This window comes from Coregonus lavaretus (assembly GCF_964263955.1).
Source record: "Coregonus lavaretus genome assembly, chromosome: 24".
Classification (NCBI taxonomy): Eukaryota; Metazoa; Chordata; class Actinopteri; order Salmoniformes; family Salmonidae; genus Coregonus; species Coregonus lavaretus.
Genome location: NC_140011.1, coordinates 28,455,667 through 28,482,187, shown reverse-complemented (window position 1 = coordinate 28,482,187; position 26,521 = coordinate 28,455,667). Strand labels below are relative to the sequence as shown.

Genomic DNA, 26,521 nt, shown 5'->3' with positions numbered 1-26,521 from the left:
GCTGCAAAGAAACCACTACTAAAGGACACCAATATGAAGAAGAGACTTGCTCGGGCCAAGAAACACGAGCAATGGACATTAGACCGGTGGAAATGTGTCCTTTGGTCTGGATTCCAAATTGGAGATTGATGGTTCCAACTGCAGTGTCTTTGTGAGACGCGGTGTGGGTGAACGGATGATCTCTGCATGTGTATTTCCCACTGTAAAGCATGGAGGAGGAGGTGTTATGGGGTGGGGGTGCTTTGCTGGTGACACTGTCTGTGATTGATTTAGAATTCAAGGCACACTTAACCAGCATAGCTACCACAGCATTGTGCAGCGATATGCCATCCCATCTGGTTTGGGCTTAGTGGGACTATCATTTGTTTTTCAACAGGACAATTACCCAAAATACCTCCAGGCTGTATAAGGGCTATTTTACCAAGAAGGAAAGTGATGGAGTCCTGCATCAGATGAGCTGGCCTCCACAATCCCCCGACCTCAACCAAATTGAGATGGTTTGGGATGAGTCGGACCGCAGAGTGAAGGAAAAGCAGCCAACAAGTGCTCAGCATATGTGGGAACAACTTCAAGACCGTTAAAAAGCATTCCAGGTGAAGCTGGTTGAGAGAATGCCAAGAGTGTGCAAAGCTGTCATCAAGGCAACAGCTGGCTACTTTGAAGAATCTAAAATCTAAAATATGTTTTGATTTGTTTAACACTTTTTTGGTTACTACATGATTCCATATGTGTTATTTCATAGTTGTGATGTCTTCACTATTATTCTACAATGTAGAAAATAGTAACAAGAAAGAAAAACCCTTGAATGAGTAGGTGTTCAAAAACCTTTGACTGGTAGTGTATGTGTGTGTGTTTGTGCATAAGAGTGTATAAGAGTTATTTTAATATGTGTAGTACATTCAGAGTATGTGAGTAAGTTAATGTTTTGTGTGTGTGTGTGTGTGTGTGTGTGTGTGTGTGTGTGTGTGTGTGTGTGTGTGTGTGTGTGTGTGTGTGCGTGTGCGTGTGCGTGTGCGTGTTTCATCTATAGGGGCCTTTCTTTCAAGGCCAAAATGAAAAACAGGGCAGGGGTTAGCTTAGGGCCACTAGCTTACCCCGTCTTGACCAAACTGAAAATGTTCGTTCTCCACCTCATGAGATGCCAAAAAAACAAACTCCAAATCGATTCAAGCCAAATCACAACATGGATTAATGAGGTATTGATCAGCATCAGTTGGATGCCCCATAACGACTGGACCTCCCTGTCCTCTAATGTGGCAGAGTAGACACAGAAGAGATCCCAGTCCGCATGGCTGCATGCCTCTACAGCCACTTAACTCAACAGTGTGTTTAGTAAAATAGCAGAGGGCATAGTGTAAGGGGCATTCGCTTAGCTCCAGCCTGTTTTGGGAAGATTTATGGTAATCTCAAAAGAGCCATAGCGATATGTGTAATCCCAAATCTTATGATATGGCTCTTTAATGCGGATGGATCCCCCCGGCCTGCTAAGATGAGGCACCTATTTATACCCAATACCAGGGTAATTACAATCACCAGCCATTGCACCACGTCTGCGTTTGATCTCAGGAAGCATGTTTTCCTGCACAGATGCGCTGTTTTATGAAAAGATACTCACCTGAAGTGATTTCGTAAAAGGGGATTATTTATGTTCAGAGAGGAACTGTTTTGGAAGGAGGAGAGAAAAAAGTGACAGAAAGTAATATGTTTATTACACTCCACTGGAAGGAACCAAAGATCACAGGAAGCGAAAACTAAAACCCTGTAAATGTTTTGTTTGTATAATGAGGAAATTAATTGACTCACTCATGTGTTTACAGGTTGAATTAATGATTCTATGACAGTGCTGCAAAACAAAACAAGTCCACAGAACCCATGTTATCCATATGAATGATCACTTTCAACATGATCCTTTCTGCTGACTGCAGTTTGCTCAATGTTTTATCATTAATAGTAATGAAGGAATAAGGCATTTATTTAATATCAGAACTCCCATGGCACCGATGTCAAATTTCTATTCTGCTCAAAACCTTTTCTAATAATTTTTATATGCTTAACCTTTCGTGAGTAATTTTAGAAATATGACATGAAGTACCTATAGGCACCAATCTACCAAGCCATTCATTATAATTCTATGAAAAGGAGAGCTGTTGCATAACTAATTATTTTTGCACTCTGTCAACGCGTTATGCCCTTAATCCATGGAGATAGAGAGACCTCTTATTACCTGCAATGTGATTAACTCAACTTTAAAGGCTGGCATATTATTTCTGATTGGAACTTCATTTAATTCAATCTGAGTTTCTCTCAGACAATGCATATATTTTTCCATAAGTGGATCCCAAGGCCTGTACTTTCTTTTTTTTCATGGAAACATGGCAGTGAAATGAAGTACAAATGTGTTTTATCCCAATTACAGTGACAATGTGAATCTCATCCCCTCAAACACAGACACTCTTCTCCCTGTCCTCTGCAATGTACTAAAGTGGGTCTGCAGCAGTTTTTTTTCTATGTTATTTTGTTGCTCATTTAGGTGAACGTTTAATAATTGAGGAGCAGGCATCAGCTCGGTTTAACTTGATGAAAGAGCCATATTGCCGGGCAGCACAGCTGGCTGTGCCTTTCATTATGGCTCAGTGCAGTGCAAGCAATCCCAACGGAAAACGGTGAGAAAGACTGGGAGCTGCGGCACGCTCTCAACTGTGCCTGTGATGAAATAAGAAACAGTCAGGATGAGAGAGGAATGCTTGCTGCATGCCGGGTCAAAGCCCAATTAAAGCACCAGAGAGAAAGGATCAGCCTAAAAAAAATACCAAAATATAATTTTTGAGTGGATTTTCCCTTCAAAAAGGAATAGTTTCACCATAATTTACATTAAATCTGACAATTTAGTCATTTAGCAAACGCTCTTATCCAGAGCGACTTACAGTTAGTGCATTCATCTTAAGATAGCTAGCTGGGACAACCACATATCACAGGCATATTAAGTACACTTTTCCTCAATAAAGTGGTTATCAGCAAAGTCAGAGCTAGACAGTGGGGGGGGGGGGGGGGGGGGGGTTGTGAGTCAAGTGTTGGTTCAGGATTTTATGTTTTATTTTTATTTTTAAACAAGAGTTCAGTTCACGTAACAGGGTTGACCTTAAAATGAGGGCTAGGTTTTTTTTCAACCTTACAATTAATCACTAACCACATTAACCACAAATTATAGTCTTCAGAAATGACTATGTCAAAGCAACAAAATAACTAGGGCTTTACAATGATGGTGAAAACTTTGAGAAATGTTGAGGTTAAGTGGGTTAAACTCTTCAAAGAAGTCACAGAGAGTGCACAGAGGAACATGTTAAAATGCTGAATTTCAGAACTTTAGCAAGTCTTTATTCATATAGAAAATCAGATTGATTGAATTGTTCATGTGGTCTATATTAAAGGGTACTTAATTTAATATAACAGGCTTTTAAAATCCAATTTCTACTTAAAATATCAAAGGGACACAAAAGGGACTCATTTTGTGCAACGACCCTTGTAGAGAGGTATATCTCTCGCGTACTAAATCAGACTTAAGTCTTCTTCCTTCTAAAAACTCTGATAATTGAGAAGAAGTCGGCCATGCTTTTTGCCCCTCTGAGCTCAATTAGAAGAGATTTACATTCAGGTAGCTCCAAAACACTATCATTTGTATTTAATTACCTGTATAATGCCTCCCTCTGACATTTCCTTACAAATAGAGAGAAATAGTGTTTTCTTGGCAGTGGTAATGGAAAAAAAGCACTGAGACATACAGTACCACACTGAGAGCATAGTCACAATACCTTTTCATATGGTAGAAGTCATAACAGAGATTTTATTTGAACTTATTGGCTGAAACACAATGAACCACTCAGGAAATAACAGACATGGTTTTATGATGAAAAAGAGCGGTTAGGTGCAATTAATGGAATAATTTTACATTGAAGAGTGCTTATCATGATAAGCATTCAATCAGCTTGACGGTTTGAGCATTAGTATGGTGCATAGCTTCAATTGAGTGAGCCACTTTTCCTCATCAGGAAATTATGAGCCACACTCCGCTCACCGCTACTGGGTAGAACTATTTCAATCAGCTGTTAAGTGATTGAACATTGTCTGCTTCCTCCATGGATATGGTCAGAATAGGACGTTTAAAGGCGCTTAACAGTTTTATGTTCCCTTTCATCTGAAACCTAAATTGAACTGGCCAACCTTAAAAATGCACTGTAAGGGTATTCTATATACACTACATGGCAAAAAGTATGTGGACACCCCTTCAAATTAGTGGATTCGGCTAATTCAGCCACACCCGTTGCTGACAGGTGTATAAAATCAAGCACACAGCCATGCAATCTCCATAGACAAACTGAGGAGCTCAGTAACTTTCAATGTGCCACCGTCATAGTTCGTCAAATTTCTGCCCTGCTGGAGCTGCAGTCAACTGTAAATGCTGTTATTGTGAAGTGGAAACAACAGCTCAGCCGCAAAGTGGTAGGCCACACAAGCTCGCAGAATGGGACCTCTGAGTGCTGAAGCGCATAGCGCATAAAAATTATCTGCCCTCGGTTGCAACACTCACTACTAGTTCCAAACTACCTCTGGAAGCAACGTCAGCACAATAACTGTTCGTCGGGAGCTTCATGAAATGGGTTTCCATGCCCGAGCAGCCGCACACAAGCCTAAGATCACCATGCGCAATGCCAAGCGTCGGCTGGAGTGGTGTAAAGCTCAATGCCATTGGACTCTGGAGCAGTGGAAACGTGTTCTCTGGAGTGATGAATCATGCTTCACCATCTGGCAGTCCGACGGATTAATCTGGGTTTGGTGGATGCCAGGAGAACGCTACATGCCAACTTTAAAGTTTGGTGGAGGAGGAATAATGGTCTGGGGCTGTTTTTCATGGTTCAGGCTCTTAGTTCCAGTGAAGGCAAACCTTAACGCAACAGCATACAATTACATTTTAGACGATTCTGTGCTTCCAAATTTGTGGCAACAGTTTGGGGAAGGCTCTTTCCTGTTTCAGCATGACAATGCCCCCGTGCACAAAGCGAGGTCCATACAGAAATGGTTTGTCGAGATCGATGTGGAAGAACTCGACCTCAACCCCATCGAACACCTTTGGGATGAATTGGAATGCCGACTGCGAGCCAGGCCTAATCGCCCAACATCAGCTCCCGTCCTCACTAATGCTCTTGTGGCTGAATGGAAGCAATTTTCCAACATCTAGCGGAAAGCCTTCCCAGAAGAGTGGAGGCTGTTATAGCAGCAAAGGGGGGACCAACTCCATATTAATGCCCATGATTTTGGAATGAGATGTTCGACAAGCAGGTGTCCACATACTTTTGGTCATGTAGTGTACATTATTAATAATGACCTGAAAATTAATAGCACATTTGGTTTGAAAGTTATTATGGTAATAGAAATCACAAAGTATTCAAATCAACATTTCATGCTATTCCACCCATGCAAACTTCAGTTTGGACACTCCGGGGCTCTTGGACTTTAACTAAAGGAAGGTTTAGAGTATACCATGTCATAACCATGTATACATGGCCAAGGGAAGTGGATGATAAACATAATCTCCTTTAGTGTTTGGCACCTGACAACTGCTGTGGGGAGCTGAAGTGCCTCATGCTCAGTTCGACATTGGATTCCATGCAGGATCGTGGTGTAAGGTGTCCACATTCTTTTGGCCATGTAGTGTAGCTGATTTCTGGGGTAATCCCGACCAGGTTGGGGGAAGCAATGGGTCGGGTTCTTCAGGTCGTCCAACGCCTGGAGAGAAGAGGAACCGATCCGTCGAGACCAGCTGGCCAACCAGATCAAGCCACCTACGTCACAGCACCCGGAGGGATCCAGATATCTCAACCACGGGCGTTCGATGGGACGCCGGATGCATGTTAGGGATTCCTTCTCCAACTGGAGCTGTACTGCTCCAGTGTCAGGCCGGCGCCATCAGATCGAGAACAGGTGTCCGTCCTCATTTCCTGCCTCTCGGGGAAAGCCCTGGAGTGGGCCAACGCGGTTTGGAGAGATGGAGGAGCTGCGTTGGAGGACTACAGGGAGTTCACCCGCCTATTTCAGGCAGTTTTCGATCACCCGCCCGAGTGTTGAGAGGCGGGTGAGCAGCTGGTCCACTTGAGGCAGGGGACGAGGACAGTACAGGAGTTTGCGCTGGAGTTCCGTATTCTGGCAGCAGGATCCGGGTGGAACGAGCGGGCTCTGATCAACCAGTTCCGGTGCCATCTACGGGAGGACGTCCGACGGGAGCTAGCCTGCCGTGACACCAGTTTGTCTTTTACCAAACTGGTGGACATGGCCATTCATCTGGATAACCTGCTGGCAACCAGAAGACGTCCTGGAGGAGGTCTGCCCATTCCCGCCCCGACCATCGCGGATCCAGAGCTCATGGAGCTGGGTGGTACCGCGCACCGAGAGAGCGGAAGACGACAGTGCCAGTGCCAATCGGATGGCTCGAAGGTACATTCCACCACACGTTATCGTCAGCGCTGTTTTGGGTCAGGAGGCGGCCGGCAGGGCACTCTCGCATCACCCCAGGTATTGAGCACCCACACTTGTTCAGAGCCCTCTGCGCACTGTACCATACCCATATACTTCCCTGATTACATGAGAGTTCCCAAGTGTAAGGCCCTAGTAGATTCTGGCGCAGCTGGGAACTTTATGGATAAAACTTTTACACGCCGCCAGGGCATTTAATTAATTCCCCTCTCCATTCCACGCCCCATCAGAGCACTTGATAGTCGACCATTAGGGTTCGGGTTGATAAAGGAAGTCACGGTACCAGTCACCACGATCACACAGGAGACGTATTGTGAGCAGATCACTTTTTCCATAATTGAGTCTCCTGCTTTCCCTGTGGTGTTAGGTATTCCGTGGCTAGCACTCCACAACCCCACTTTCTCATGGCCGCAGAGGGTTCTCACAGGGTGGTCGCGAGAGTGTCAGGGTAGGTGGCTGGGTGTTTCCGTTGGTGCAACCACGGTGGAAAGTCCAGACGGTGCCTCCACCGTGCGCATTCCCCCAGAATACCATGATCTGGCACAAATAGTCTCCAAGAATAAAGCAACTAAATTTCCACTTCATCGGGCGGGGTATTGCGCAATAAACCCTCGGTTAGACGCTGTACCTCCCAGGAGTCATGTGTATCCTCTGTCGCAGGTGGAGAGGGAGGCTATGGAGACATACGTCACCGAGTCCCTGCACCAGGGGTACATACGTCCCTCCACTTCACCCGCCTCCTCAAGTTTCTTTTTTGTGAAGAAGAAAGACGGCAGTCTGCGCCCGTGCATTGACTATCGACCACTGAACAAGGAGACGATTAGATCTAGTTATCCTCTCCCCCTCATTCCGTCAGTGGTTGAGTCATTGCATGGAGTGTGCTTCTTCACTAAATTCAGCACAACCACGGGGCATTATGAATACCTGGTGATGCCCTATGGTTTGATGAATGCTCCCTCAGTCTTCCAGTCCTTTGTGAACGAGGTGTTTCGGGACATGCTTGGTCGCGGTGTAGTGATCTACATCACATCTTGGTGTATTCCGCTACGCGCGCCGAGCATGTGTCCCTGGTTCGCAAAGTACTGGCCTGACTGTTGGAAAATGACCTTCATGCTAAGGCAGAAAAGTGTATGTTTTTCCAGCAGTCTGTCTCCTTCCTCGGATACCACATTTCCTCCACAGGTGTGGAGATGGAGGGCGACCGCATTGCAGCAGCGCGTAATTGGCCGAATCCAACCACGGTAAAGGAGGTGCAGCTCTTCCTTGGCTTCGCCAACTATTATCGGCGGTTTATCCGGGGCTTTGGCAAGGTCGCAGCTTCCATTACATCTCTGTTGAAGGGTGGGCCGTCCCGGCTCCGCTGGTCTGCTGAGGCTGACAGGGCCTTCAGTAACCTGAGGGAACTTTTCACCTCGGCCCCGGTACAAGTCCACTACGATCCATTACTACCGTTCGTAGTGGAGGTGGATGCGTCTGAGGTTGGGATGGGAGCAGTCCTATCTCAACGCTCGGGCACGCCACCCAGGCGCCGCCCCTGTGCGTTCTTCTCAAAGAAGCTCAGCCCGGCGGAGCAGAACTACGGCGTTGGTGATCGGGAGCTGTTGGCTGTTGTCCGAGCTCTGAACGTGTGGAGACATTGGCTCGAGGGGGCGAAACACCCTTTCCTCGTCTGGACGGACCACACGTAAGCTGGAGTACATCCGGGCAGCGAGGAGGCTGAACCCTCGCCAGGCCAGGTGGGCCCTATTCTTCACCCGGTTTGATTTCACTCTATCATACATTCCGGGTACGAAGAACGTGAAGGCAGACGCACTGTCCCGGCTGTATGATACAGAGGAGAGGCCCAGAGACAATACCCCCATACTGCCAGACTCATGCATTGTGGCGCCGGTAGTATGGGCGATGCACGCGGCTATAGCGCAGGCATTATGCTCAGATCCATCTCCACCGCAGTGTCCAGCTGGGCTGCAGTAGGTGGCTGCACTTATCCGTGATCGTCTGATCTACTGGGCACACACGTCACCCTCCTCTGGTCACCCAGGTATCGGTCGTACAGTGCACTGCCTGACCGAGAAGTACTGGTGGCCTACCTTGGCTAAGGACGTGCGGGTGTATGTTTCCTCCTGCTCAGTGTGCGCCCAGAGTAAGGCACCTCCCCAGCAGGTAAGTTCAAACCTTTACCAGTTCCACAACGACCATGGTCTCATTTGAGTGTTGATTTTTTAAACTGATCTGCCTCTCTTTCAAGGGAACACCACCATCCTGGTCGTTGTGGACCGCTTTTCGAAGGCCTGCCGCCTCCTTCCTCTGCCCGGTCTCCCCACGGCTCTGCAAACTGCGGAGGCCCTGTTTACACACGTCTTCCAGCACTACGGGGTACCAGAGGATATAGTGTCTGACCGAGGTCCCCAGTTCACGTCAAAAGTATGGAAGGCGTTCATGGAACGTCTGGGAGTCTCGGTCAGCCTGACCTATGGGTTCCACCCTGAGAGTAATGGGCAGGTGGAACGGGTAAATCAGGATGTGGGTAGGTTCCTGAGGTCCTATTGCCAGGACCGGCCGGGGGAGTGGTCGGTGTTCCTGCCATGGGCAGAATATGCCCAGAACTCTCTCCGCCACTCCTCTACGAACCTAACGCCATTTCAGTGTGTTTTAGGTTATCAACCGGTTCTGGCACCGTGGCACCAGAGCCAGACCGAAGCTCCTGTGGTGGATGACTAGTTTCGGCGCGCGGAGGAGACGTGAAACACTGCCCATGTTCACCTCCAATGCGCCGTGCATCGTCAGAAGGCCAATGCTGACCGTCACCGCAGTGAGGCCCCCGTCTTTGTACCGGGGGATCGGGTCTGGCCCTCGACCTGGAATCTGTCCCCCCACCTGCCCTGCCGGAAGCTGAGCCAGCGGTTTGTAGGGCCGTTCAAAGTCCTGAGGAGAATCAACGAGGTCACATAGGTTATTACTCCCCCCTGATTACCGTATTAACCCCTCGTTTCATGTCTTTCCTCAGGCCAGTGGTGGCTGGTCCGCTCCAGGAGTCTGAGGTGCGGGAGGTCCCTCCACCTCCTTTGGACATCGAGGGGGCGCCGGCGTACTCTGTCCGTTCTATACTGGATTCGAGGCGCTGGGTGGGGGGCCTTCAGTACCTTGTGGAGTGGGAAGGGTACGGTGCTGGGTCCCAGTGAGGGATATACTCGATCCCTCTCTGTTGATGGACTTCCATCGACGCCATCCGACTCGCCCTGCTCCTCGTCCTCCTGGCCGTCCCCGAGGCCGGTGTTCGTGCGCTGCTGGAGCTGCGCGTCAAGGGGGGGGGGGGGGGGGGGGGGGGTACTGTCTCCTCCTTGCTCAGGCAGGTTTCGGCGTTCATCGTCACCGGCTTACTAGCCACTACCGCTCCATTTATCATCATTCCATTTGTCTTGTCTTGTCTTGTCAATCACACACACCTGGTACTCATTCCCTCATTAGTCTGTGTATAAGTGTTCCCTCTGCCCCTTGTCCTTTGTGAGTGATTGTTCATTGTGAGAGTGAGTAGCTCGGTTTCCCTTGTGCTAGTTTCGTTTTGACGCTTGCTGCACTTTATTCATGTACACTGAATAAACTCTGGATTTCGGTGTTTTACCACCTGCGCCTGACTCCGTCATTCACACATCATCACACGTATACCAAGTCCCTCACATGTACACGCCTTTCTGATGGCCTCACGGGCACCATCCCACTTCTTACACCAATGTAGCGAATTTGTGGGGTAGCCCAAAGGTGTTGGCTTGACACTGCTAGGCGTTGGGTTAAGGTCGCTACACTATGTTTATTAGTGTGATATCTTGTTTGTTATGATTATGAACATCTTGCTACATATGAGTGCTAGGAACAGGTTACTGGCTACCCCAATGGCTGTGGAAAGTCAAACTGAAAAAGAAATGTACAGTATTAGGATTTTTGTGTAAGATATTTCCATGTCATAAGATTTCAAGTCAGGTATAACTAACTACCTTTTTGATCTGCTTCTCTACTCAAAAAGAGCTGCCCCCTATTCAAAGACCTCTACATATGTAAGAAGCTAAAATGTTATTTAATTTCAAATAAACTATAATCTTGTTTTCATACCCTGGATATTTATCTAGATTATAGATATTGCTGCTGACATGATCTTGTACAGTATATCGGAATCTTCGCATTGTGCTCCACGTTCCATTATAATATAATTACATCATAATAAAAATCAGTGTCAAATGAGTGCCGCTATCGATGTATTGTTCATGTCTATCTTGTGTTAGGGGAAAGAAATGTGTCCTCCATTGTGTCACCTTTCATACCGGGTCTACCCTGCAGCACAGAGTTACTTTCAGAGATACCCCTCCTCCCCTCAAACAGCTTTGAAGACTGGGGGCATGTCACGCAGCCCGACACAGGCCTCCGTTTTCATGTCCCCTGGCTAATTTCCCCTCAAGTCCCGTTCCACTTGACAGGCGTTCCTCTAAACACCATTTACAGAATGCTTTCATTCTCCACTGCCTCTCCCGCTCTCTCTCCCCACTTTCTCTCTCGCTCTCTCTGCCTCATCGGCTTTAAGTAGCCATTAAGTGCTTAAACGCACACATTCCACTGAGGCTTCTTAATGAATATCCAATAGGTTCTGGTTTGATATTTTGTCCCCATTTTTCAAATCATGTCTCATCCCTCTTAACATGATCTATGGTCTGCAAGAGAGCTGCTTAATGTGTGCGTCATCTGATCTTTTCACTTTAATTATGAATTAACTGATTAATTAATTGATTCAGTGATCAGGTCAATATTGTCTCCGTAAAGAATAGGGGTGTGAGGTAGTCTCACGGTTAGGTGGAGGGTTTAGGTGGAGGATGATGAACTAGTCCCTGAACACTCTCTCCATCCTCTAGCTCCACAACATCACACTGCCATTGACTCTCTAAAGGAGAGTCTAAATCTGTCTATAAAAGGCAGTGACTGACAGAAACGAGACTAAATAGCATTGAGCCCCGTGAGGCAAACACATGATGCACCTGATGGTTCTTACATGCCAATGTTGTTATCCCAAGCTTGAACTCATCAACTCTGTGTCTCAGGAGCAGGACTTTATTCCTCCTTGCCTATATTGCAGACATGACCTGAAATTGGTGCCAGTGTGCAGTAGCTCCTCAGGACGCCCAGTGTGAAGACTGTGGCTGGATGGATAGGATACCCCGGGCCCATACAGGCTATTCCCTCCTCCCAATCCACCCACACTACAAACCCTACTGAGCTGTTTATTAATAGTTGCAGCTGGCACCACAACGGGCCCTGAAGCTAAGACAAATAGGGAGAGCAAGTAGGCCTGTTTTATAGCAAATCTGAGACTAAGACAGTGAGGGGAGAGATTCTAAGACTGATCTGCTGCTGTGACACCGGAAGGAAACAAACGCAGTGGCAGTGTGGCACCTTATATCAAAGAGCTACCCCCTCCGTTGCCTTAAATTGAATTTTGTAATCTTCTACCTGCTCCTGTTTCCTTTTGCCGCCGGCGCTGGCAGACACGTTGTACTGCGTCCACAGATAACAGTAACACCCACCCACCTTCCAGCTCACCCACACACACTGCTATAGTCTATATACTGCAACACAGAGTTGAAGACACACACACACACACATACACATGTGTGTGCGCAGGCTAGCACTCAAGCGCACGAACACACACACATACACACACACAATATCCAATCACATACAGCAGGTGATTGAGAGTGTGTTATTCTTTCAAACAGACAAAAGCTACTTTACAGTATTGTCCAAGTGACTCCACGCAGGTCTTCAGTGTCAAGCCATTTGTCTTATTAGAAACCTCATCTCCATTTATTTTGCTGCCTTCCCCTCCCCACTTCCTTATAGCCCTCTGGTCCATAAGCAAGGAAAGGTCAATTAAATGGGCTGAGGGACAGAGGGAAAAAAGCCTGCAGGGATTCAGCTGCGATTGAAAGCAAAGAATGAGCAGCTCCTGCACTCCAGGCTCTATTTATATCAAGATGAGGTGGGAGGATAATGTGCCATCAGTTAGGAGATGGCATTAAATCAACTTTGATCAGGGAAACATGGATCCAGCTCCTGAGAGAGTCTTAAGACAGTCCTACAGCTCAGTAGGACTGTCTTAAGGGTAAAGAGGGAGATATGGATCTGCGTCTAGGCACGCCTGGTCTACAGGACAGTGAACCTAACCAGTTAACACTGGGAACCACAAAGGACTTTCATCTGACAAGCAAATACAACATGTCACATATGCCAGTTTCTAAAACATGATTTTGCTTTTCACCTATTGGCTGAAAAGTCAAAGTAAGGTATTTTCGTAAATACACATACCACATTTCCTTTCAGAGTATTGTCTGAAAAGTTACATTTTGGCATCTTCACAGTGTGGTTCTATTAATTGTAGAGCCCTAAGCTAAGGAGTCCAGAGCCCCAAGGTCTCATAGAGACAATATCATTTGATAAGGAGATTCTAAAGTGCATTGAATATCTGCACTGTTGAGACATTGCATCCTATCTTTTTTCATATCAAGACAAATCAATGCAAACCATCAAAAAAAGCATAAAGCAACAGCGTTTTTGTCGATTCCCCCTCCTAGCCACTCTAACTGTACATCACATCATTTTACTTTACCATTCCTAGGGTTGCTTGAGTGGAGGCATATTAGAGGGCTTCAATGCCCTGTGTCACCTCTGTCATCTCCTCCTGAAGATGAATACATTAATAGAGATCTTGAAAGACTGTCAATTAAATCCAGATCAACAGCACCATCAGGCATCAACACAACTAACTTCTGCTTTGAAGATACAAATGTTTTATATCAGGGACTATTTTTTGCCCATAAAGTTTTTACAGAACGTATTTGCAGTTTTGTTCTCTTGTCACATTAATTTTAATTCACAAAGACTTTGGCTCTCTTTCTCAGCAAATGTTTGAATTATTAAAGGGTGGTTTTCAGAGGGGAATGGAGACATTTGTCGAGATCCACATATTTTTTAAACGTGCCCTATAGGCATATACGTTCACTCAGTGCCTGTGTTCAGCTGCAGTCACTATCACAGTGAGAACACAACCCACACTTCCTGTGTTCTCTACTTATTTTCGCCAGTTTTCCAACAAAGCCACTTTTCTACTTAGTGGTATTACACAAGCTTCTTTGTGTACAAATTAATGATGCCCCTTGAATAATAATGGTGAGAGGAGATAGCCTTGTTTGCCCTAATTTAACCACTGAATTACGGCTAAAGAAGGCTGATTTCTTTGTTAGATATTCAAGGTGGAGAGCTTATCCTGTTTAGGTAGTTTTATAAACCATGAATAAATTGATAAATACGTGGATTAAAGAGGTAAAGTGCCTTGCAAAAGTATTCATCCCCCTTGGCGTTTTTCCTAATTTGTTGCATTCCAACCTGAAATTTAAATGGATTTTATTTGGATTTCATGTAATGGACATACACAAAATAGTCCAAATTGGTGAAATGAAAAAAAATTACTTGTTTTAAAAAAATCTAAAAAATAAACTACGGAAAGGTGGCTGCATATGTATTCACCCCCTTTGCTATGAAGCCCCTAAATAAGATCTGCTGCAACCAATTACCTTCAGAAGTCACATAATTAGTTAAATAAAGTCCACCTATGTGTAATCTAAGTGTCACATGATCTGTCACATGATCTGAGTATATATACACCTGTTCTGAAAGGCCCCAGAGTCTGCAACACCACTAAACAAGGGGCACCACCAAGCAAGCAACACCATGAAGACCAAGGAGCTCTCCAAACAGGTCAGAGACAAAGTTGTGGAGAAGTACAGATCAGGGTTGGGTTCCAAAAATATCCAAAACTTTGAACATCCCACGGAGCACCATTGAATCCATTATTAATAGTTAGTTATGCACGCTCAAGTTTTCTGTTTTCTTGTCTTATTTCTTGTTTGTTACACAATAACAAATATTTTGCATCTTCAAAGTGATAGGCATGTTGTGTAAATCAAATGATACAAACCCCCCAAAAATCCATTTTAATTCCAGGTTGTAAGGCAACAAAATAGGAATACTTTCGCAAGGCACTGTACACTCAGTCAGAGATGGAAAATTATGTTAACATCTTTGTAAAATCCTTTTAATATCCTTTTTTTGTTGGGATGGAGAGTTTGTTGGATTTTTTATGATATTTGTTTGTGTGTGTATGTGTCTGAGAGAGAGAAAGAGGGAGCGAGGGATAGAGTGAGATTGTGTTGGAAGGAAGCTGCCGCTCCTAATGTCGTCGTCCATCACTGTCATAAATCAAAATCATAAATCATAACACACACATACGCAGGCACACACACACACACAATTTCATTGGGACATGTTTGGTTGGATCCTCTACAAGTAAATTGCATCACATTTCCTTTGAGAGATCCTTGAGCCACCAACATTCCTAAAGCATGGCTTATGTGTCTTTTCTCTACTCTCTGCAATGCATGTACAGTACATACATACACAATCATTCTCTACCGCCCCCAGAATCTTATCGCTATTCTATCACATACTTAGTGACTGCAGCAGTCCGTAGTTAAATCCTATATATGATAATTTGTTCCAATAGATCTCAGCCACTGCCTGTGCTGGCTGCCTGCCTACCTTTGTAAGGCTCCTGGAGATTTGTGCACCCTGTCACACTGAAGTTTGCGTTCCAGTTTGAGTCATGATACGCGTCTCCGGGCAAAACATTACTCTTGCTGTCAAGATTTATATATTCATGCATTCATGCTTTCAGCACTACAATTAATCTGTGCTTTTATTATTTTCTTCTTAAGGAAGAGGGGAAAGGAGGGGGGAAATGGTATACATTCAAAATAAGATAATAATTAAACACTATGTTTAGACATTGTATGATGTTATCACATTGTCATGAAATAGCACAGTATATTGGGTGGAAGGTAGGGACCTCCATGAGAAGGACTCTGATCAAATGTGTTCCTGTAAACATCAAATTTGCCTCCAGTATAGTTTCCGATGGTTGATACTCCATTTAGCTTGTTTGTTTTTAGAGCTACCGATGTCAGATCCGAATTTGACCCGTTTCGTCGCAGGAGGAAAATAATCCTGCAGCAGGAGGATTTGAATATCTGAATAAATATTTAGAATTGCCGCCAGGGAGTAGCTGAAAGGTTGTTTACCTAAAATGATCAATCCTATATTGGTCTTTCACAGGCAGGCCAACCAAAGCTCTATTGTGAACGTAGGCTAATAGTAGGCCTACTATTGAAACAGATAAATGAGGCTGTTAACTGAGTCAGAAATTCACAGGTTTCTGGTTTTTCCTCTTTCTTTTCAGGTATTTGCTCACTTTTTTATTATTATAGGAAAACAACAAAAGTGGTTGTTTTAAGTCCATGACAATGCTTAAACCACATCAGGATATCTCTTTTGAGGTTTGGGAAAAATCTAAGAAATTCAGATTTCTTTGTCTAGTTACCCTTTAATTCAAGTGCACAGGTACTGTACCTAGCACTGTTTTTTGGTTAGCTGTGTTTCAGTAGCCTAGCACATGAGATGGAGTTTACAAAACAAATGGCCACCGGATTGATGCAAATAATCATGATATCATTCTGACAGGTAGGCATAGGCTACTTTGTAGCTAGTTAACATTTAATTGAGATAGTTTGTGGGAAAGCCTTTCCATCTACCAGAAGACCTCCACTACAATACTTTGATGCGCATCGTGGGGACTAAGAAGTGAGTATACGCAATGCACACTGAAAAACGTGTTGTTATACATATACCTGCGTATACCCTTCACTACACTGGAAATAAAGTATTTCATCATTTACCACTACTGTGGTAATTTACCCAACACTTTGTATGAACGGAAACTAATGTTGGTGTAGGTTATTGTTTTTATTTTATTTGTTTCCAATTTATTTTATCCAAAAGTGTCTGGCATGATAATTTCTTATGAAGATCGGGGGTAAAATATCCCTGGACTGTCCATATTTGAAATGTGTAAATAAATAAAGTTAAATGCCAGAAGGGCGTGGGCCGGATTCGAACCCACGCCAACAGGGTAGGTCTATACTGTCTGTGCACGGCTGTGCTGAAGGCAGTGCCCTTACCGCTAGAATACCCCAGGCCAAGTTTTAACTCAATTATGACCATAACATACACTTGACACTGTATTTCGTAGCCTAGTGGAGACCAATATCTATCTTGTGTTATTAAGATATATAAAATGACGGTTGTTGATGTGTAAGGCTGCATTTCAGATACATTGTTGTACGTTTGAATGTTGCAGTAATAGGACCTAGGCCTAGCATTTGAGCAAGCGAGAGAGAAAGTTATTTTGATAGCAAGCCCTAATCCCAATTACTCGACTGCCCCCGTATTGAGAGAAAGAGATCTGCTCTTTTTCAGGGACTCAAGAGGCTCATTTGAATTTTCTGAAGCAGCAGCAAATTTCTCGGTGACAAAAGAGTGATCAAGTTAGGATCCGACATCTATATCTACCCTCTCACTTTAATGAAAAAAATTGATTAATTTATTGTAGCTTTGTACAATAAATTAGTCAGAACGTATTAGTCAGATTGAGATTTTTGGTGCAGGCCTATGTTTCCCTGCAGGTTTCATGAAAGATGAACAGAAATTGTTTTGAGCCCCTTTGTCTTTGCCTTGTGTTGACCACTATTTACTTGGAAGTAACCAGCAAACATAAAACATTGCTGCCAGAGCAATGTGCCCCGTTATGCACAGCACGTCTTCATTATTAAAGTCACAAACATTCTGTGATATGTTTACTAAGGACGATACAGCAGGATAATTACTGAGGTTTATGAGGCTGGGAACTTTCATCGAGCTATTTGCATGTGAAGACATACAAGTCTACACAAATATGTGAAGGACCTTTATAAATTATATGACCGACCAGCTCGATTCGGTCCTATGTAGCAACATTTGAAATTGTGTTTTTTACATTGGATAAAAGTAGAGACTCAGAGCTAGAAAATGGTGTATCATACACTGCAGTTGAGGAACAATGGGATTGTAATTCTACTTTGAAATTTGATCAACTTTAACCCCACTTTTGAGAAAATTGCCCTTGAATGTGTTGATACGCCTACTGGAGAGCTCTTCTTTGTCTACACCCATTCAGCATCTTTCACACCCTCTTAAGCCTTAGCCCCACCCATCTCTTTAAGGATTCACATGGGAGGCCATGTGCTTGTAGTAAACAACCAAAGATTTCAAGATTAAAGTGGTGAAAGTAGTAGCAAAAATGATAGGATACAGGATACAGAAGGTGTAAACAGTACAGTGAAATGGTTACTTGCATATTTGCATAATAGCAATATCCAAAAAAGAAAGTGTCCAGATAAATATTTTATAATTATTTGATGACTCTTACCCAGACACACTTGTCTAAATTGATGGGTCATGTGAAGGAAATGCTATAACCACCCCCCAGCAATATCTAGCTAAGTGGATGGGTCACTATTGTCTAGACATGTACACATGTTCATTAAATACAATAGATGGCTGTAATCACCCCCAGACACACCTGGCTAACTTGATGGGTCATGTAATCATCTGGCGAAGTGGAGTCTTTTGTTTAGACATCTAGCTAACTAGCTAGCTAGCTAAACAATGAACCTAATGGTGCTTTCAAGACAACTGGGAATTTGTATAAATACGAGGTCAAATCATGCTGTCAGTGATCTTCAGGTCAGAAAGGCGGGGCTCTAGAAAGAGAGTTGGAATTCCTAGTTGGATGACCATTCAAAATAATTTTTCAACGTCGGAGCTAGTTTTTTTCTAAGTTCCCAGTTGTCTTGAACGCACTGAAGTCGGAGAATTCCGAGTTCCCAGTTGTTTTGAACGTGGCAATAATACCAACCCATAGTACTAGCAATACAAACTGATTGTCATAGCTAGCCACCATACATGAATCTGCAGGTAACTAAAGCTAACCAACTACACTATATATACACAAGTATGTGGACCCCTTCAAATGAGTGGATTCGGCTATTTCAGCCACACCCGTTGCTGACAGGTGTATAAAATCAAGCACACAGCCATGCAATCTCCATAGACAAACATTGGCAGTAGAATGGCCTTACTGAAGAGCTCAGTGACTTCCAACGTGGCACCGTCATAGCATGCCACCTTTCCAACAAGTCAGTTAGTCAAATTTCTGCCCAGCTAGAGCTGCCCCGGTCAACTGTAAACGCTGTTATTGTGAAGTGGAAACGTCTAGGAGGAAAAGCAGCTCAGATGCGAAGTGGTAGGCCACACAAGCTCGCAGAACGTGACCACCGAGTGCTGAAGTGCATAGAGCGTGAAAATCGTCTGTCCTTGGTTGCAACACTCTCTACCGAGTTCCAAACTGCCTCTGGAAGCAACGTCAGCACAATACATTTTTGTTGGGAGCTTCATGAAATGGGTTTCCATGGCCGAGCAGCCGCATACAAGCCTAAGATCACCATGCGAAATGCCAAGCGCTGCTGGAGTGGTGTAAACTCGCCGCCATTGGACTCTGGAGCAGTGGAAATGTGTTCTCTGTAGTGATGAATCATGCTTCACCATCTGGCAGTCCGACGGACAAATCTAGGTTTGGCGGATGCCAGGAGAACAGTACCTGCCCGAATGCATAGTGCCAACTGTAAAGTTTTGTGGAGGAGGAATAATGGTCTAGGTCTGTTTTTCATGGTTCGGACTAGGCCCCTTAGTTCCATTGGAGGGAAATCTTAACACTACAGCATACAATGACATTCTAGATGATTCTGTGATTCCAACTTTGTGGGAACAGTTTGGGGAAGGCCCTTTCCTATTTCAGCATGACTATGCCCCGTGCACAAAGCGAGGTCCATTAAGAAATGGTTTGTCGAGATCGGTGTGGAAAAACTTGACTGGCCTGCACAGAGCCCTGACCTCAACCCTATCAAACACCTTTGGGATGAATTGAAGCGCCGACTGCAAGCCAGGCCTAATTGCCGAACATCAGTGCCCGACCTCACTAATGCTCTTGTGGCTGAATAGAAGCTAGTCCCCGCAGCAATGTTCCAACATCTAGTGGAAAGCCTTCCCAGAAGAGTTGAGGCTGTTATAGCAGCAAAGGGTTGACCAACTCCATATTAATGCCAATGATTTTGGAATGAGATGTTCGACGATCAGATGTCCACATACAGTGCATTCTATTAGTATTCAGACCACTTCCCTTTTTCCACATTTTGTTACATTACAGCCTTATTCTAAAATTGATTAAAAAATATAATAATCTTAGCAATCTACCCACAAAAATCCATAATGACAAAGTGAAAACAGGTTTTTAGAAATGTTGGCAAATGTATTAAAATTAAAAAACAGAAATACCTTATTTACATAAGTATACAGACCCTTTGCTATGACACTCAATTGAGCTCAGGTGCATCTTGTTTCCACTGATCATCCTTGAGATATTTCTACAACTTGATTGGAGTCCACCTGCAGTAAAGTCAATTGATTGGGCATTATATGGAAAGGCACACACCTGTCTATATAAGGTCCCACAGTTGACAGTGGATGTCAGAGCAAAAACCAAGCCATGAGGTCAAAGGAATTGTCCGTAGAGCTCCGAGACAGGATTGTGTCGAGGCACATATCTGGGGAAGGGTACCAAAACATTTCTGCAGCATTGAAGGTCCCCAAGAACTCAGTGGCCTCCATCATTATTAAATGGAAGAAGTTTGAAACCACCAAAACTCTTCCTAGAGCTGGCCGCCTGGCCAAACTGAGCAATCGGGGGAGAAGGGCCTTGGTCAGGGAGGTGACCAAGAACCCGATGGTCACTCTGACAGAGCTCCAGAGTTCCTCTGTGGATATGGGAGAACCTTCCAGAAGGACAACCATCTCTGCAGCGCTCCACCAATCAGGCCTTTATGGTAGAGTGGCCAAACGGAAGCCACTCCTCAGTAAAAGGCACATGACAGCCCAGTTGGAGTTTGCCACAAGGCACAGAAAGGACTCTCAGACCATGAGAAACAAGATTCTCTGGTCTGATGAAACCAAGATTGAACTCTTTGGCCTGAATGCCAAGCGTCACATCTGGAGGAAACCTGGCACCATCCCTATGGTGAAGCATGTTGGTGGAAGCATCATACTGTGGGGATGTTTTTCAGCGGCAGGGACTGGGAGACTAGTCAGGATCGAGGGAAAGATGAACGGAGCAAAGTACAGAGAGATCCTTGATGAAAACCTGCTCCAGAGCGCTCAGGACCTCAGACTGGGGTGAAGGTTCACCTTCCTACAGGACAACGACCTTAAGCAGACAGCCAAGACAACGCAGGAGTGGCTTCGGGACAAGTCTCTGTATGTCCTTGAGTGGCCCAGCCAGAGCCCGGACATGAACCCGATCGAACATCTCTGGAGAGACCTGAAAATAGCTGTGCAGCGACGCTCCCCATCCAACCTGTCAGAGCTTGAGAGGATCTGCTGAGAAGAATGGGAGAAGCTCCACAAATACAGGTGTGCCAAGCTTGTAGTGTCATACCCAAGAAGAATCGAAGCTGTAATCGCTGACAAAGGTGCTTCAACAAAGTACTGAGTAAAGGGTCTGAATACTTATGTAAATGTGATATTTCAGTTTATTTTAAAAATGGATAAAAACCTGTTTTTGCTTTATCATTATGGGGTATTGTGTGTGGATTGATTAGGGGGAAAACAGTTTAATCCATTTTAGAATAAGGCTGTAACGTAACAAAATGTGGAAAAAGTCAAGGGGTCTGAATACTTTTCGAATGCACTGTACTTTTGGTCATGTATTGTAGGTTCAATGTTAGCTAGCTAGCTAACAATAGGCTATAATTAGCATAATATTACAACACAGATCATACACGTAACGTTAGCTAGCGAGCCCGCCAGCTAACGTTAGCTAGCTATCTAACAGTACACTTTAACTTACAATGAAAAGGACTTTCTGACAAAATTTGAAACTTATAATATCTGAAAATGTAGCTAGCTAGTCTCTTTCCCATATACATGGATGAATACTTCTCCCTCACTGTTGTGGATACCATGGTTGCCCTTAGTTTGTAGATGTAATCCGGAGACAGGTGTTTTTTACAACAGCCTTCTGTGTTCTCTTTTCGACTCCCTCTGCATATTTGCAATCAAACACCAGAATTGTGTCCATCTCCTTATCTATCATACTCTGCTTCCACCGGGCATCCCACTGATTTTAAAACTTGGTAAACTTATTCCGTGACAACAATACTGTTGATCGCCATTTCTTCCCCATCACTGTCATCAAAAGATGCTACAATGTCTGGTTCAATTAAAATGTTTAACCTAAATCAGGGATTTCCTCATCGTCTGATTTATTTTCAGAGTCAGCATGGCACGATCGTCCTCCAGAAAGTGGAGAGCAAGACTTTTGCGGTTCTTCATGATATCTTTCAAAAAAGCCACAGTAGAAAGCATTATCTACACATACTGAGCAGCTCATGTTATAGACAGGAGCATGTTAAATGGCAGACCAATTCGAACTAATCTCTCGGCATGTCCAGCCCATCCATTATCTCAGCCAATCATGGCTAGTAGGAAGGTTCCTGTCTTTTTCGTGGCTAAACCAACTAGGCTTGTAATTTAACAATTGCATTCGTATTTACAGATGGCATACAAGTTTGTTATTAAGGCTCATGAAAGTTCACATGTTCCAGAAGGCATTTCTGCCAACTGTAAATTGCTCTGGATAAGAGTGTCTGCTAAATGACTAAAATGTAAATATTTGATAATTCCCAAAAAAAGGTGTAAAGCAAAAGAGAGAGGGAGAAAGAGAGAGAGCGATACAGAGAGATAGCGTTAAAAAACATATGAGGTTAATAGCTCCAGAGTTTTACAGTATATTAATATATGACCAGCAGGATGTAACATTAACAATGTGCTATCCTCTACACAGAGACAGGCAGAGGGAAGGAGATAGAGAAGCTCAGCTTTGCTCCCCTTTCATCCCTCTCTCTTTTGTCCTTTTCTGGTGAGAAGATTAGAGCTGCCACATGTCCATAATGATCTCATTTGTTGGCAGGGGGGTGAATCACACAGTCCCCAGTGTTCTTCCTCACACTCACCTCCTCCCCAGTCCTAGCAGACCTTGTTAATCACATGCCCTACAAAGACCTAGCAAGGGCCGTGTTCATCCACTGCCACCGCAACCCGCTCCACGATCCATGCACAGGTCACTGAAGCATCATTTAGCTCAACTAATTTATTCTGCTTGCTGTTTCGTCTCATGTCAAATAGGAGAGGAGTGAAAGCTTCAGTAAAATAAGTAAAAGATATTGCTGGCTAATTGGAGCCCAGGGTGGAGGGAGAGAGAGGGAGAGAGGACCCTGTGCTCCCAGAAAGAGGGCCTGGCATTTGTCTTTGTTAGCTCCCACTACCCTGGCACAGAGCAAACTAATTACCTCATGTTTATATCATCCTAATTAGTGCACACTCTAACAGGCTAATTACAAGAGTGTCGCAAACTCTCTGAATGTTTCCTGAAAAGTAGAAGACTGTCTGAGAAGTGTGGACATTTTGGAGTGAGGAATCTCTAGACTTTGTTTGAGATGCATATGTCTTTGTGCTCTGTTTTATCTCTTACATCATAGCTACAGGTGTAGGATCTTAATTTGAGCCAGATTGCTACAGCAGGAAAATAATCACGCAGCAACAGGAAATGTGAATTATTATGTGGATTATAATGAATGGGCATTTTTGTAGGGGTTGATACATTTTTCGTAAGGGAAAAATTCTGAAATTTCAAAGTGTAAATGACAAATTTTAGAAGCCTTTTTAAACCTCAAATACACACAAATATGAAATGTCCTGCATTGCAGGAAAGTTATCCTGCAACAGGGTGATCAAATTAAGATCCTATATCTGTAACACAGCTAATACCCATGGCAGGGTATGTAGAGCTGTTACTGTAGGCACATCCATAATAGAAACACTTACATAGTCATACTGAACAAAAATATAAATGCAACAATTTCAACGATTTTACTGAGTTATAAGGAAATAAGTCAATTGAAATAAATAAATTAGGCCCTAATCTCTGAAATTCTCATGACTTGGCAGGGGGCGCAGCCATGGGTGTGCCTGGGAGGGCATAGGCCCACCCACTGCGGAGCCAGGCCCAGCCAATCAGAATGAGTTTTTCCCCACAAAAGGGATTTATTACAGACAGAAATACTCCTGTCCGGGTGGCTGGTCTCAGACGATCCCCCAGGTGAAGAAGCCGGATGTGGAGGTCCTGGTCTGGAGTGGTTACACGTGGTCTGCGGTTGTGAGGCCGGTTGGACGTACTGCCAAATTCTCTAAAACGACGTTGGAGGTGGCTTATGTAGAGAAACTAACGTTACATTCTCTGTCAACAGCTCTGGTAGACATTCCTGCAGTCAGAATGCCAATTGCACGCTCCCTCAAAACCTGAGACACCTGTGGCATTGTGTCACGATCGTCAAACAGAGATGAGGACCAAGGCGCAGCGTTGCAGGCAAACATACTCTTTAATTAGAGACACGATCAAAAACAACAAACGATACGTGACAGTTCACGGTCTAACATAAACAGACTTGAAACAAGATCCCACAAACACAAATGGGAAACAGACAGTTTAAATATGGCTCCCAATCAGAGACAACCAACGACAGCTGACACTCGTTGCCTCTGATTGGGAGCCACTCAGGCCAACATAGAAATACACATACTAGATAAACAAATGAAATGCACACCCTGGCTCAACATACAAGTGTCCCCAGAGCCAGGGCGTGACACATTGTGTGACAAAACTGCACATTTTAGAGTGGCCTTTTATTGTCCCCAGCACAAGGTGCACCTGTATAATGATCATGCCGTTTAATCAGCTTCTTGATATGCCACACCTGTCAGGTGGATGGATTATCTTGGCAAAGGAGAAATGCTCACTAACAGGGATGTAAACAAATTTGTGCACAACATTTTAGAGTAATACACTTTTTGTGCGTATGGAAAATTTCTGGGATATTTTATTTCAGCTCATGAAACATGGGACCAACACTTTACATGTTGCGTTTATATTTTTGTTCAGCACACATCTATTTTTATATGGTACCTATGTTCCAGTGTTGTCTGCTAAAGAAGTGCAGGTAGCCACAAGGAGGCTTATGTTACCAGAACGATGTCTGAATTCAATAGTGGAAAGGCTATTTTACAAGAAACCCCATTGGGTTATCTGTCTCTGTTGCATAAGTAACATTTCTGTAAAATGTTTGCTTCAGTGAATTCATTTGTTATAGTGTCCTGAGGTAAAGGTTGTCTCTGTGAACGTCTGTAGTCAAAGTCTGTGTGTGTGTCCCCCTGGCTGTATGAGCTGTGTTAAAATTGAATTTGCATGAAGTTCTAAGATTAACTCAGTGCACCATTAGCTCCCCCACCTGAGAGACTCAAATGGCATATATTATATTATTATATTCAGCGAGAGATGATTGAGTTGTGTCTGGCTGTTTGATAACTGGCTGAATCAAAGTTGGGCTCAGGGCATCCTAGATGTAGCCTTACGTCAGAGGGAAACAGGATCTGACACTCACACACAGTTATCTAAGCTGTGGCACCAGAACGCTTCGCCTTCATAATTCCATGCAGATTCTGAGAGGTCCAGAAATTGCTTAGGACTGCAAAATCCAAAGTATTTCAGAACATCTACATTATTAAGACTGGATTTACATGGAGCCAAGACCCAAAATAAGCTTTTTTAAAGGTTAAAATGCAAACTAGGGGTTTTAAGGAGGGAAAGGCAAAGAGGCAACCTTGGTAAGGCAGAGACTGAGTCTATCCCTGCCGCTGTTCGGGTTTAAGATTAATTCACAGCTTGTGGCTCTGGAGTTAAAATAAGTGTGGAGATTCCATTGCTTAAATACAAGCTGGAGTGGAGCTCAGTGACTTTAATTGACATTCAAAACACTCCAGGAGGAATGAAGACCTTTTTTTTTTTACCAGGTTAATGGACATTTAACCCATGTGGTTTAGGGGAAAAAACACATCTGTGGTGTGGAGGAGCAACATAGGTTAATACATTCCCATATCTGCAGAGAGGAAAACTGCTAGCTGAGATGTGTCATGTAAATACGAATGTCTTTCAAAGGGGGAAACATTATGTAGCCTAATAGGTCAGCACCAGAGCGATATTTTAGATTCAGGCCTTTATCGAACTAGAGGGTAATTGAGATAACGATCATTGCGCACAATACACATTACTATTAGTATTCAGAAAGGATTAAAACAATTTGTTTAAGATACAATTTAAGCAAGGTCAATTGAACAGAATAGAACAATTTGATTTAAATTCCGAAACGTGAATTAACATTTTCTAAAATTAACACGGATGACGAGTCAGAATTTTAATTTTGTGGAGTCTCATCGTTCTGTCTCTATCATTAAGCGAAGCCACTCCATTTCAAACTTCTAAACTGTTCAAGCGGTAGCATTTCATTGTCTGCTTAATTGCTTATCCTAATTTGCTTTTCTTGCATTGTCATGGCTCCAGGGTGCCATGATCAGATTAACCAGGAACTGTACTTAACTTTATGTTGTAACCACCACCAATGTACCACACTCACAGACTGCTAGATTGTTTTAACTTTGCTATCTTTATTTTCCCCTCAGAGTGAATACACATGTCCCCGTCCACTACCTGGAGCTTGGCTTGGAGATGTACCCACCATTCACTAGAAGACGTACGTTTTACCAGCCAGTTGCTAACAAGCAGAGGAATCAGGCCCTACAACACTACAGCTACCCCATTACTGTCTGTCCTGACCTTACGGTGGCACTCTCTAAACATCTGATACAGACAGATGTCAAACTATACCTCAACAGGCCCATTGACAATCTAATTTGGAAGCAAGAATGACTTTCAGGATTTCTACCACTGAATATTTCTCCATAATCTTTCTGTATCTTGGTTCTCAGCTGCCCTATGACAGTGTTCATCCAACTATGACTAAGG

General features: G+C 44.0%; 1 protein-coding gene across 1 annotated transcript in view; it reads left to right on the top strand.

Moving 5' to 3' along the window:
• Positions 1–26,244, top strand: part of LOC311099814 (leucine-rich repeat transmembrane neuronal protein 4-like) — a gene marked incomplete at both ends in the record, with an annotated part of 37,369 nt that extends 11,125 nt beyond the window's left edge. Inside the window, one exon of the mRNA XM_084140561.1 lies at positions 26,179–26,244. Coding sequence (XP_083996687.1) covers positions 26,179–26,244 — 66 coding nt within the window. The remainder of the gene's footprint in view (positions 1–26,178) is intronic.
• Between the last annotated feature and the right edge of the window lie 277 nt (positions 26,245–26,521).